Raw genomic sequence first — 14,580 nt, 5'->3', positions numbered from 1 at the left:
GATGTGTTGGAGGTAGTTGTGGATAGAGGTGGGGAATCAAACTCAGGGCACCAGGTTCTTAGCGCCAGGCGACAACCACACTCCACTGCCCCCATCGTGTAAACATAAAACACTCCCAACACCCTGACTACAGAGTACAGTGCGTGCACGCGTGTGTTTACACGTGGTGGAATTTAATTAAACATATTATCGCTCCAAAGACGAAAGGCTATTCGATGAAAACTCCAAGGAGGGGGGGGGTATAAAGAATTAACCAGCTTCAGTATTCGAGGGAACGTGAATATTGCATTGGGCAGGTGCCAGCCGAATTGGCTGCAGGCAGCTGCTATCTCAACAATGGACAGGGTCTTTCAAAGAGTAAAGCTAATAAGATTAAATGCTACGGTCAAACCGAGTGCATGGCTTCGCCACGAGTAAACGTGGAAGAGGTTTCTGTTGTGCGTTTGGAGAGCGCTCCGTAGTGGGCATCTCCGCCGGGGCTCTGTGAAGTGGCTTCGCGGTGACTTTGCTTGAGAGCAGCACTCGTGGACTCCACTGCAGTGAAGATTAGCCGAGGGAAGATTACGAGAAAATATCTCTTGGGGAAAGCAAAAAAAAACTGTGCAGGACCCAAAATCCACACGTTTCAAAAATTTGCTAAAATTAATTGCGAGTAAAAAAAAAGACCATTAACTATTGATGCTTTTTGCTAACTAATATTTTCGTCACTTTGTAGTAAAGTGTTAGACATCAGTTCACTGCTTTAATTGTACAATTTTCTCAAACAAAGTGATCTTCATTCCATTTAAGGTCACGGATGTTAACAGCTCGAAATAAAAGCATGGTGGAGGAGCAGTGGTGCAGTGGTGAGCACACCGCACTCTGAAGCTGGCAACCCGGGTTCGATCCCCGGCCACGGCTAACATCACCAGTAGGCGAGCGATATCTGAATCCATTCAGAGCATTCTCCTTCCCCAACCTGCACTGACCGGCATGGTGAAGTATGGTCAAACATACCCCCCATGACTGACGCAGCATGAGGGAGTATTCATCAAAAAAGTGGATTGATGAAGGGCTGTAAATATTTCACTTTACATTATTTTTTTATTATGGAATAATAAAAATGTACATTAAAAAGTCACACTGCTGGTTTTGTTGCATTCACACACAAAGTTCCCTGACATAATACCAACATGGCATGTTTGGGACTTAGCGGATAAACCACTTCCTGTGAGATCTACCACACCTCTGTGCCACGCTTGTTCTCAGATTGTATATTTCTGTTATCTAGATTGAAAACTCATTACTTTAGAACTGATCTTTGTGTTTAGTTGTTCTTTCCTTAACACCTCCGATTAGCACGGTTGGCTACGCACAGTGCGAAAGAAGTTCAACGTACATACATACATGTGCTCAAACGACTTCAAATTGGTTAAACAAAACAGTTATACGGTCTTAGAATGATGGAGTTGTTTCTATTTGTTATCCCTGCATTCTTTCTGTGTCGCATCCAGATCACTCTAAATACACTTGGGAGTTTAAAGTAAGTTTATCCAGGTAGATAAAACTAACAAAACGCAGCTGACCATAATCTCCAAGGGGGGCAGAAAAACAACAAAGATCAAAAACCGATGTGTGCGGCAGACAACGTGCAGCTGGCCTAGTGCGGAGGAACAGATGTGCAGAAGCACTTTCACATCATGGTACGTCACGAGCGTCACTTAATTCCGACGTCTTGTGTCGGGTTCATAAACTAAATACTAAATGTTTGAATGTTTCTCCAAAAGTACAATGCACTCACGTGTGGAACAATAACTGCACGTGTTATATATACGACACCGTTTTGTCATCGTATCGTGATCAGCTTCTGGATTCACTACTTAAATAATCGGCTCTTGCAATGTAGCTCGTGTACAGTTTACATCACAACCTCGTTAAAATATATATTATCGTATTGAAATTGTGTTATGTAGAGTTCCTTTTTCAATCCACTGAAAGTTATACTCCTTCACAACGCTGGTAGGTGCAGGTTGAGGGCTGGGATCATTGATGTGGGACAAGGCCAGTTCTCCCGTGGGACACCTCCCTCCTACCCAGCGATATTCACTTCTAGGACTCCAGGAGAACGATAACGCACAAAGTTAATAGGTAAAATATGCCAAAGTACCTTGGCCAGACGCAACTGGGACAGCGCAACTGCAGCGACGTGGCCGAGTGGTAGCGTGCTTACCGCTTGTTGCAGACGCCTGTGGCTTCGACCCGTAAATAATAAAGCACCTTCTGCTGCTTCACAGTAGACGTTAAATGTCACCCCGTGAAAGCTATTCGAAAAATAATAGGCCATATGTGTTCTGGTGTCAAGGTTCCAATTTGCCAAGTTTGAAATGTATCTGCAAATTAATGAACCGGGTAAAATCACAAAGCAAACTATACCCACCTGTAAAGCATAGCGCCTCCGTGATAACTTTTGTGCTTTCACAAAAGGTGCAAATATCAAATGTACAAGACGACACCATCTACTTGAGCATCCCACTGTTCCACGAGCCCACGTTCAAGCGCGCACTCAACACCGTGGCACGCCGCATCGCCGGCGGGGCTGCGTGCAACGGGCCCTACCTCGGCGCAGGCCTTGAGGCACGTCTGCCGGAAGCCCAGCAGCTGCAGCAGCGTCGCTCGTCTCCTGGCCGCCCTCTGCACCAGGAAGCGGAGCACCACGGCGAGCCCGGCCCGGCACAGCTCGGCGCCGGGACGCTCCGACGCGGGCGGCCCGGCGCGCTTCCCTGGATCGGCCGAGCCGTCTCCAGCTCGGCACGCCCGGGAGCCCGGACTCGCTCTCCGTCGGGCCAACGCGAGCGGCGCTCTGCGGGCCACCCGCCCCATCCGAGGCGTCATCGATCAGTGCGGGCAGCAGACAGCGCCGGACGATTGGCGGGAGGTCCGAGCGTCGAATGGACGTAACGTGGAGGCCGGGCGGCACCCAGGTCGGCGTGTCGTCGATCGCTGCTCCCTCCTCTTCGGACACCAGGTGAACCTGACAGCCACAAGAGCCACGCTTGTCATGTTCTCGTATGGTATGGTTGATGAGACGATTTTTAGGTTTATACTCTTCATTTTTTCGTACATTTTTTACAATTCCATCCCAATTGAGTTGTGGGTATCACACCATGAGACAAAGCATTCATCAGGATCGCTCGCATAGCAGTGGAACCCTTCGTGTTAGAGAATGGCCCACGGAACTGGATATCAAAGAGGTACCTTCGAGAAACCTTCCAGTGACCTAAGATCGACAAATAAGAGGGCATGAGAGTTATGTTCATTGCTCGACAGTAAAAATAAAATATCCGAGCTACAATTTAGACAAATTAAGTGCAGAACCAAATTCACCCATGCTGTAGTACTTCATAATGAAACACCAGTATATATTCACGTGTCTAAGACAAGTATTTTCAGTCGCCGCATTCTGCCAGCTGTACCACTGAGATTGGAAACATTGACATTGACAAAGCAAACGGAACGCAGGCTGAGCACGTCCGAAGCATCTATCAAGCCAATGAGTTGGCATCCTGCCGGGTTGCATCATGCATGCTCGCAGCTTCCCGTCTCCCATGTTTGCCATCTCCTCTCATTCCACTACGGCATCCCTGCACAGCATATCTAAGTACGTTGGTAAGTTTGTCGAGAGATGCATGCGTGGAATTACGCCGAGACAGGAAAACGCACACGTGGATGAGAGAACAAATATTTATCAGAGACATAACATAGACTTATAAAGACGTAGGTGCTTGGGCAAAACACATCACACGACGCGATTATGTGTCTGATGCAAAAAGCCGACATCACACATGCAAAGGACATCCCACGATGAAGGGCATTTGGCCCCCACTCTGCCACAGCGAGGCGACAGATGGTAAGAGTTGAGTCATGCACACTTACCCTCAGGATGCTCTAAACAACGACCACTGTCAGAAACACTCAGCTTTAAATCAATGTGTGTTAATAGCGACTGCAGCCAAAGCATTCTAAATCTGTGATCCATCAATCACTTCACTTGTCTGGATATACTTTTCACATTTGTTTGGGCAAATGCGGTGGTTGTCGTAGACACGTGCAAAGCTTTGCATCTTCCTTCACCTGCTCATTGCTTACACCTCACACCTCCGATTAGCACGGTTGGCTACATCCGGTGCAAAGGAAGTTCAACATACATACGTCGCTTCTGATTCTTTACTCGCAATGACCAACTTCCCTGCCATCGTCTCTTTTCCAAACATCTTTTAAACCTCGCTCGATGCAATAAACGTATCAACTCTTTATTTATAAAACCCTCAACAGTGCCAAGTGGTGTATTTGGCCTGCGCTGAGCAACCAGGGCGCCACGGTGGTGAGATGTTAACTCCCTCGCCTGGTATGCAGGAGGTCGTGAGTTCAATACCAACCCTGACGCCTGCTGCTGTATATTTGGAGTTTGCATGTTCTCCCCATTTTCGTGTGGATTTTTCTCCGAGTCCTCCAGATTTTTCCCTCCACATTTAGAATCATGCATTGAGAGTATTTAGCTTCTATCAATTTCCACGTGAAAAGCCACTTTGTTGAGCCATCATCTGTGGCCAGGTGCCTTCTGAAAAATAACTATATAGCTCAGTCGGCTTTACCTGCCAAAAAAAACCACACCAATTTAAAGGCGAGCACAGTAATGTTTACAAACACACACAGAGCACACCGCTGGCACACACCTTGACGGACACATCCTGGCAGTAGGACAGCAAGAAGAGGGTGATTGCCGTCTGCAGAGGGGTGACTGTGCCTCCTGCTGCGCCCGTGTACTCCAGATAGAGGTGAGAGAGCTCTTCCTGTGTACCCATGGCTGCCACCGAGTATTTAAAGTCACCGCTCTAGAAAAAAAAACACGCAAAGAATAGAACATTGAATTGATGAGAAAATTAAGTACATTTTTGTCGTGCTAGAATTCAGTATTTCTTATTTCTTCAAAATGTGCCCGGAAACACAAGTATATCCCAAAAGCCATACAATTCTCTTTAAATTAGATTCATTTTTTTTATACCACCAATATACAAGCATCAAATTATATATGAACAGATTATTTGATATTGCACGACATGTGTTTTAAATTACTCGTTATGAATGTGAAAATAAAAACAGACGGCAATGTAAATGAAGTTACAGTCACATGCGTTCATTGAATAACGTAGTAATGTGAAGTGAATCGTTTGAGGAGGCCGTCATCCAGCAGTGGATTGACAAAAAGGCCGTGCTAGAATTCCACTACAGAGGAATGCACACACAAAAGCATTCACAGAGAGGATGGGAAGCAACTAAGCCTCGCAACTTAACAACGTAAAAAGCACCATTGTATATAAGCAGGTACATTGAATGAGTTCAGCAGGCCCATTGTTCAAAAAATGTAAGCTAAACGTGTAAGCCTTTGTATCTTAGAAAAGGAAGACATCAGACGCGATCAGCGCGTTATCTCCACGCCGATCACAGCGTAACTCCGAGCACGTTAATAACGCGCAAGTATTTTGTCTACAAAGCGCAGACACCCACAAGGCTACCCCAGCGATCTGGTTATTGCTGCACTCCTGCAGCGGGTTCCCATCGACAGGGCGTTATAGTTTTCATTCCGAGAGTGCATATTCCTGAATATTTAGTCTGAGGATTCCAAACAGAGAAACTCACTTCCACCGAGCGCATGCAGGTGCTTTGTTGGGCCTGCACCGCTCGCCACGGTGACTGCATCGCATCAGCGAGCTCCTGGGCGGTGAGGTGAGACCGTGACGCGTGGCATGCGGGCAACAGGGCGGGCGAGGGAACAAGCGGGCGAATGAGGGAGACGGTGCAAAAGAAGTTCAAAGTATATACTCAAGAATGGCCATGAGTGACCAACAAGCTGACATTAGCCCCCATTACCGCCACCATCTCTCCACACCCTTGTACCCTCAACCAGCACTTTCACCTTTGGGAATGTTAAAGCATGATGGGTGCAAGTTTTCTATCTTCAAATTTCCAAATGTTTAAGTCTTATTTTTTCCCCATTCAAAATGTGCAGCAACAACATTGTCAAACTAAAATAGCCGAATGTATTCCTGTAAAACGCTGATAAAAACAAATATTTGTGCAACTGAAATTATTATTCAATTAACCATCCTGGTGATGTAATCAATTGTCACGACACAGGGTCGTGATCATATTCCAGAGTGGGTTCCTCTTTGTACCCCTGTGAACACGTTATTGTCAATGTAATACAAATATATGCATTCTCACATGTGCAATTTCATTAACGTTTTGTGAGCTTAAGAATTGCAATCGACGAATCAAAATTATTCCTTCCACCCCTACTCATTTCACCCAAAATTCGCGGCAGCTCAATCAGACAACGGTGACGTGGTTTACAGAATGTTGACAATTCTGCGGTATTAGTTCCCCTCTGGGCGGTGCAGGTTGCTTCACCACAGACACGCGTTGTTTATCAGTAACACTGGAAGAGGTCCAAGCAATTTCCTTTCATCGATTTAACACACGCGGGCTCAGCCAAGAAACTCAAATTGGTAAACTTTACTTCAAACTGTCCTCACGTCAGAGGAAATGTCAGATTTCAAGCCATGTGTCGCAACAATTATTGACTCTGGACACATCAGAAACCTTGGCCGGATGAGGCAATATAAGCATGGATATCACAGGTCGCACCAGCGGGTATCGATAGTTTCAGGGCAGCAACGACGCAGTGGTTAGCGCCCGGCAAAGTAAATCCAGCGACCCGAGGTTTGTGCTTGGCAACGTCTAACATCGGCAGCGAGTTGTATCCGATTCGTTTCCGGCCACCCCAACAAACCCTACCGACACTGGCCTGTGTGGTGAAGTATGGTCAAACAACCCCCAAACACGGAATGGTGTGGAGGACTTCATCCAACAGAAGATTAACAAAGTACTGTAAAGTATTACTTTTTGTTTCATCGATAAAATGGGCCAACTTCACATTTAAACGATGATACACATACTGTGTGCGATTGCTGCATACACGGACACACCATGCGTAACTGCACGCTGTGCATTTGGATCGTCCGCATGCCAAGCAAGTATCGTCTTGCAGGAGACTGACCCATTGGATTGATTTCCATCGGGGAAAACTCTAGGAATGGAAAATATAGCTGGTTCTCCGATGTGTTATTGGATTGTACCTCAAGTTGTTTGGCACGATGTCGTACGTTTCACTCCGTGAACATATCGCTTCATTTCCTGGGAACTTCATTAATTGAAGCTCCCAGCACGTGCAACGAAACGTTGGACATTGTGCCCAAAAATCCAGGGTACAACCAGGGCCGGATTCAGGCATGGGGCTTGAGGGGCTGCAGCCCAGAGGCCTCCACCAGCTGGAGGGCCTCCAGAGATGAAGTGAAAAGTTATTTCGTTTGTGAATGGTGAATTTTATTTGTTGTTAGCCTTGTAAAAATAAACTTTGTTTTCCTTTTGAAAATATTACTGGGGGCCTCACAGTACCTGCAGCCCAGGGGCCTACAAAATCTTAATCCGGCCCTGGGCATAACCCGACAACACACATTCGGGAGCCATGCAGAAACAACCACAATAACCTACACAGTGTAAAACATGGCTGGTGCATTTGAATAAAACTGTCACTGCACCTGTGGTGTGACCATTTTCCCCCCACTTCCCAAAGACAATATTTTGCACATTAATGGTTTAGGTGTAAACAAGTGTCTGGTGTAAACAGACAAGACGAACTGATAAGGGGCTTCCGGGGATTTCGATCTGCCAAGAGTTATGTGGATGAGACCCATCAAACCACATTCCACGACAAAACTGGACGCAGCCCAACATGCACTCCACTCACGCATAGCGGAGCCATTAACCCACGAGAAACACTTACCATTAAACCCCAGGCCTGACCCCATCCTCAACTCATGAACAGACAAATAAACACTAGAATTACACACAAATAGATTGACAAGACAAGTGACAACAAAGGCTGAAGGCCACAAGACTCCACCAGCAGACGGTGCTTAATAAATTTAGGCCCTCAACTAAATTGTGGATTATAAGATCCACAAGACAGGTATCACAGAGAAACGCGAAGGGGCAGGTTCCAGTGCTGGGGAATGTTTTCTTGTTATTTTGTCAGATTTTTGGGTAAGACTGAATTTCATAAACAAGATTAAGAAAAACAATTCTAACTTTTAGTGTCCATTTTTCATGTCAATGCATGACTGCATGCGGGACTCAATAAGCCCCACAACCCACATGGGTTATTTGACCATATTTCACCACACCGACCTGTGTGGGTTGGTGAAGGTGGGGAGTACAGATGTGTGACCGCCATGCACAAACAGGCTGCCATATGCTTGACAACATGGGGACCTATGGTAACCTTATAGGCATGGTGATCATCTACCCAAGCACGATCCAGGCTCAAACCTACTTAGCTTCGAAGATTTGATGAGAACGGGCAGGTTCGAGGTGACTTGGTCAAAGGCAGCATATGTCGAGGGGGCTATACATTTGTGACGTGAACATGATTTTTTCCCACTGCACACTTCACCTATCGTGGAGCTATAGTCCTTTATCAAAGACAACGATACTTGTTTGGCCGCACTACCCTCAAGTCTAGGACATCCCAGCATGTTCATAACATGCGCACGCTGCTCACTTGCTTGCTTGCACCTGCACCAACTGCACACGGTGATTTAGTGGCATGCGTAAATCACTTTGAATGCCTCTACCTGTAGGGAGGGAGGCAATGTGAGGGTGGCGGGCCCACGTCAATCTGTGCGACGACGACGTTGAACGTGCACCCATGCCGTGGAAGCTTTAACGAGGCACGGTCACTCACACAGGACTTGCACGGGACCACACGCACCATAGCCGAGGGTTATCTGGACGGTGTTTGCATACCACGATCTATAAAATTCGATACCATGACTCGCCTGGCTGCCACTTGCATGGCAGACTGCCTGGGAATAGAAGGTGCTGTAGGCATTGCCTGAGAGGGGGCCAAAGTACTGGAGAGCGACGAATTTGGTTTTTATCTGTGTGGAGCTTTGAGTATTATCCTCTTTAATGTGTGGGGTTTCTCTGGGTATTCTGGTTTCTTCCGACGTGCCAAAACATCCTAACGCACCTCCTGAGTTTTAAGACTCGGCGAGATGAAATACAGGGCACGAGTAGCTCATCGGACTTCTTATTCATTATATTGTCAATAATTGTGAGTCTTTTACTGCATGTAGCTCAAATGGACTTATTACATTCAATGAACCACAGACGAGTCGTGCGCTCACCATGTCAAATGTAATGGGGTCCAGGTACGGCCAAGCAAGCGCGTGCCCACACCACTTCTGGTGCTCTAGACAGCCCCTCAAGAGCTCTAACGGGTAATTGGCCTACTCTTCCACACTGCCTAGACATCTTGGAAGATGTGGGAGTACCCACACTTTACCCCACCACACGTGACCTGCCGCTCGACTAACTACATGCCCAGTGCTGTGTGGGCAGAGGCAGGGGTAAATTTAAGAAACTTGCCCCATTGTTTAAATTGCCACGTTGGGAGGTAGAACTGGTAGCCTCTGGCTTGCAAGTCCAGTGTGCTAACGATTATACCGCAACAACATTCACTAGGTGCGCTGTCAAAATTAATCAATTTAAGACGTTAATTAAATGCAATGGTCTTTTTTGTATCACTGTATGCAATACATCGTATGTTTTGATAACCCCCAAAAAATGTGTTTAATAATGCAGCGTGCTGCAGACAGTTTGACAAGTAACCAGATAAGGCCACTAAAAGACTCCGATCCCACACTGCAATTACGTCAGTCCTTAAAACACGCAACGCACATTTAGAGTTACTTGTCCAGCGGCCAGCGTACCCTTTCATTTCCAGCGCAAGGCTCATGTCGGGCCTCCCTCCCAGGCACTATTCACGTTCCTTCCTCCTCCTCGCTGCTCCGATCCTCCCTTAGAATAACGCGAGACATTCCACGTCGTTAGCCGAGTCTGACACCAGAGATTCCCGTCGGCATTCCTCCGTCTCGACTGCATGAGGGCATTAGGTGTGGGAGCTATCGTCAGATGTGGGAGTCCTCAAAGTTGACATGCATTACATTAACTTGTCGCTTAAAAACGATTATTATGCTCATGATACATGTAAGATGATTACCGTTTGTGCAAATTAAATGTGGATGGTACATTGCGAAGATGATTTTTTATTAAATTGACGAAAAAATTGTTATTGAAGCGTGACAATTAATCACGAAAATTCACCACTTCGCTGGTGGGGACAGGGCGAGGGAACATGCGTGATTTGTCCAGTGCCTAATTTTGAGTGAGCATGACAAATCACCAGGTATAGTTTCTGTTGTTGCTTTTCTCTTTGGAAGACACTCAGACTCTGCAAGCTTCTGGTCAATGGGCAAAGACATTGGACGCACAAGCCCATTTCATGGGTTGCCTTTGGTGCGTTTTGTTTAATAATTACAACGTGTCACATTACATTACTGTGGGCCACATTGGCATGAGATACAACAGGAGGTGCTCAACGCTGCACCTGACTGCTTCCACTCCCTCCCCAATCGGTCCGTCACCAACACTGCATTCTCATCTCAGGCTGAATCATCGACTCCGGGAGCACAAGCCAAACATAAATTAAAACTCTCCCGAGATGACAGAGCCACAGTTCCAGATTGTCAACATTTATGGAAAGTCTGCCAAAAATCCAAAGCAAGTGATATAACATCAGCGTACCAGTCAACTATCTTCCTTTAATAGCACTGTCCCTCGCCTCCCCCACGCCCCCATGATGCAATTCTCGATCCACTGCTGGATAAATGCTTCTCCATGCCAAAGCCTTCATCTGCGGCTCTCTCCAGCTTCAATTCACCTCGTACACACAAAGTCATTTCAATCCTACACTCCATCTCTCCCCCAGTTTCCCATTTGGAAGCACCTTCTCTCAATTTTATCCGATATCTAGTTAACATTTTTTAGCTGTGGAACCAATAACATAGCCAGAGAGAGCCACCACTTCAAATGGACAGGTGTTGTCCATACCAAGTCATTTAGCAGATCATAAAAGGTGTACAGCCTCCCGCTCCACAAACAAGCGATTGATGTGGGCACGTGGTTGCAAACTGAAGGCGGTTTGATTCTTGATTTAACACAGCTGTGTAACCTGCTATCTATTTTACACTGGAGCCAGATAAAGGCACAGACTTTGACACTTTATCTCCAACAAAGTCGGGCTGTGCAAAATCTGCAATGTTTTTTGTTTCAGGGGTGTTCAGTGCCGGTCGCTTAAACGATCTTAAATGCCTTATCTGTGCCAAACACGAAATGTTGCTGGATATCATGAAAACTATTGCATGTTGTTTTAAACAAAAACGTGTACTGAAACAGTGAAAGGCTCTTGTTATTCTGGTTCAGCTGGATGAAACGGCTAAAATCAATGTCACTCAACATGCTTCGCTCGACGCTTGCGGACCGAACGGTCGGTCAGGGCCTCTCTGGGCAGAACACATAGTGCCTAACCAGAGGGCACAGCAACGCCAATTAGTCACCATAACAATGCCTTGAAAATTTTATGTATTAAAAAACACATTCCCATTTTTATTATTTTATTACATGGCACATGATGCAAGTGTTTATTTATTTACAAATGTGGATGTTTGTTAGCCTTTTCACAAAATCAGCGGAGAAGCTGAATACCACATTCCTGTCACTCTCCACGAACTACAAACACAGAAACTTTCCTGCCCTCTTAAAATTGTCTAGCGAAGCAAGATGCTGTAACACTTAAGAGGTCTGTTATCCTGTATCGTACGACCATTTCATGATAATACGCAACGTCAATGAACATTGAGTGGGAGTCAAGGAACGATGGAGTGGCAGCCGAGGAGTGGAACATGTGTTCCATCAGAAAGGAAGTCAGCTCGAGTGCATGTGCTACGTGGATTATTAGGATCGTGAGAGATGGCTGCAGCTTGGGGATGTCTCCATCCACCGGTGGATTGACCACGGCTGATGATGATAATAGAAATGTGTATTCGCAGCTAAAATGCGAAATTGGTAATGATTCACAGGCCATTACGCATGCTTACAATTGCATTAATTTGGCAGAAAAACCACGCGTGGAGTCTGTGGTCGAAGTGGACATAGAAGAAAGCGTGAACTTGAGACAAGACGCCAGACTTTCAGCAGACAAAACCTAAAGCCCAGACACTTTCTAGGATTGCAATGTAACCCAAAACAGCTAATTACCACCACCTCACGCGAAACGGTAACAGAGCCACCACCACCACCACCTCCTCGCACAGCCAGCCACACATTGCACACTCCGCTTACGGCTCAAACTCGGGAAATGAAAAGGAAACGCAGACGCCGAAGCTTCACGGGTCTGCTTTTTATAGACCGCTTACTATTTCAAGGCTATAAAGTCAGTTTAAAGCGTAGCGTTAGAATGTTGGTTTGTAATGCGACATGGGGTTCCCCATTGCAGGTCTAATCCTGGAGCACATGCAGGATGCATATTGCCCGGTGTGGGCTATGGGTGGCTGAAGCTTGTTTGGGTGGCGATGATCGTCCACGATTGCTTAGTTTGCGCCCGAGGCCACTCAGGAAACCACTGCAATCAAAAGTTTCACAAGAATCTTGTCACAGGTGGAGGAGGGGCGGCATTGGGAAAGAAGCAGCAGCAGCAGCAGGAGGAGGAGGCTGCTTCCACGACTGCTCTGGCCCAACACCGCTGAGCCAGGAGCACAGCACCACCTGCCGGGTTTATGCAGAACATGAACAAGTCACCCATTTCAAAGAGTAAATAAAGTCTAAAAATGAGTGCAAATTAGTAGCGGGAGTTAAAGGCCGATTATAATTGTCGGTGAGCGAATTCATTATCCGGGTTGTAGATTAACCGTGTGTGTGTGTAAAACAATTGAATGTATAAATCTTGACTTAAAGCTTTCGTGACTGCAGGAATTCATATTCTGCACCGCACGTAGCCAACCCTGCTGATCGGAGGTGCGGGGGAAGGACAAGAAACTAAACACAACAAAACAGCTGTCAACCTCGATTTAAAGGCGCATGGCTCCAGCGGCTTCCTAATCTCGGGAGATTGTTCCAGACGGCCACAGAAGCGCATCTGAAAGCGCATCGCGATGCGGTGGCCGCCGTCTTTGTTCGATGTCGAGGCAAAGTCGCTGCTGCTGCTGCTGAGTTCGTGTGGGTTGGTGGCTTCTGCTCCGTGCCACGAGCGAGAGCCCCAAGACTCACAACACTCGGTCATCATTCGCCACTCAAGGCTCTGGTCGTGTCTGTGTGCGCTCGGTGCGTGCCATCATTGCTCAAGAAGTTGGACAGTTCTAGATGTGAAGTGTTCGTCACTGCAAGGATCCACACTCTTTGGTTCTTTCGGTAAAGTCACGTAGGTGGAAAAAATAAGAAGAAAAATAAATAATAATAAAATTTCAAATAAAAAAATTTGTTTTTTTTATTTTCTTTATTTTTATTCTTATTTTTTTTCACATACGTGACTTTACCGAAAGAACCAACGTTGTGATTGCTATTACTGGGCGGGGCCGCCTGGTTCGGCGTGGAGACGCAGCTGCCTCCAGCATTGCTGTGCGCGCACTTCTGTTGTTGATCTTTAGGAGTGCGAGTTAAAACCAATGTCGCGTTTTAGTGGCTCTCCCGACCCTCAAACATCCCGGTGGCAATGCGGGACCCGGTAAATCATCCACGCGCGTTCCTTCGAGGACGCGTTGCAACAGCAGGGGGCGATCGCGATGCCGCGCAGCCCTCGTGCTTGAGTGGAGAAGACCGGCGACAGAGCGGGCCGGTCCACACAGCATCACCACCACCATCACCACCACCATCATCACCATCATCATCACCATCATCACCATCATCATCACCACACAGCATCACCACCATCACCACCACCACCACCATCATCACCACCACCACCATCATCACCACCACCATCACCACCACTACCATCATCACCACCATCACCATCATCACCACACAGCACCACCACCACCACCATCATCAGCGGCACGTGGTCTACTGCCGCACTGTACGCGGCCCGCACTGTACCGCGTCGCCTTACCGCGCGGAAGGAGCAGCCCACGTGGAGTGGGCGCCAGGGAGCGCGTTCGGCTGCTACAACCTCGGGGCCCAGTTGCCGCGGCGTTGTCATCGACAGACGGTGCAGACAGGATGGGCGGGGGCGCGTTCGGTTACTCCACGCCAGGGTTGTGATGATACGATATCTCACGATACGATATCCCACGATACGATATCCCACGATACGATATCTCACGATACGATATCCCACGATACGATATCCCACGATACCACATTTCGTGGCACGATATTCCACGGCCCGACAATAATTTTCAATATTTAACGATTCTCGCGATATCGGTTCCACTTAACGTTGCAATTTAATTTCGCATGTTGTGGTTTCTTTCGTCGTACATTCAATAGAAATAAAGATTGCGTTAAAGTTATTCAATTTAATTCCCTCAGCATTAGCATGTCTCATCATTGCAACGATATAGCTTGGAATACTTGACGCACATC

At 46.9% G+C, this 14,580-nt stretch overlaps 1 protein-coding gene across 1 annotated transcript in view; it reads right to left on the bottom strand.

The window, feature by feature from the left end:
• The window catches only part of GSTCD (glutathione S-transferase C-terminal domain containing), a 41,819-nt gene extending 27,572 nt beyond the window's left edge, over positions 1 to 14,247 (bottom strand). Inside the window, 4 exon segments of the mRNA XM_061564082.1 lie at positions 2,596 to 2,785; positions 2,787 to 3,010; positions 4,713 to 4,871; positions 14,105 to 14,247. Of these exon segments, the coding sequence (XP_061420066.1) occupies positions 2,596 to 2,785; positions 2,787 to 3,010; positions 4,713 to 4,871; positions 14,105 to 14,194 (663 nt within the window). The 5' untranslated portion in view covers positions 14,195 to 14,247.
• Positions 14,248 to 14,580: the final 333 nt, after the last annotated feature.

Source organism: Lethenteron reissneri, chromosome 32 (assembly GCF_015708825.2).
Source record: "Lethenteron reissneri isolate LAM-NWPU_2019-01 chromosome 32, ASM1570882v1, whole genome shotgun sequence".
NCBI classification, from domain to species: Eukaryota; Metazoa; Chordata; class Hyperoartia; order Petromyzontiformes; family Petromyzontidae; genus Lethenteron; species Lethenteron reissneri.
This window is presented reverse-complemented; position numbering and strand designations above follow the sequence as displayed.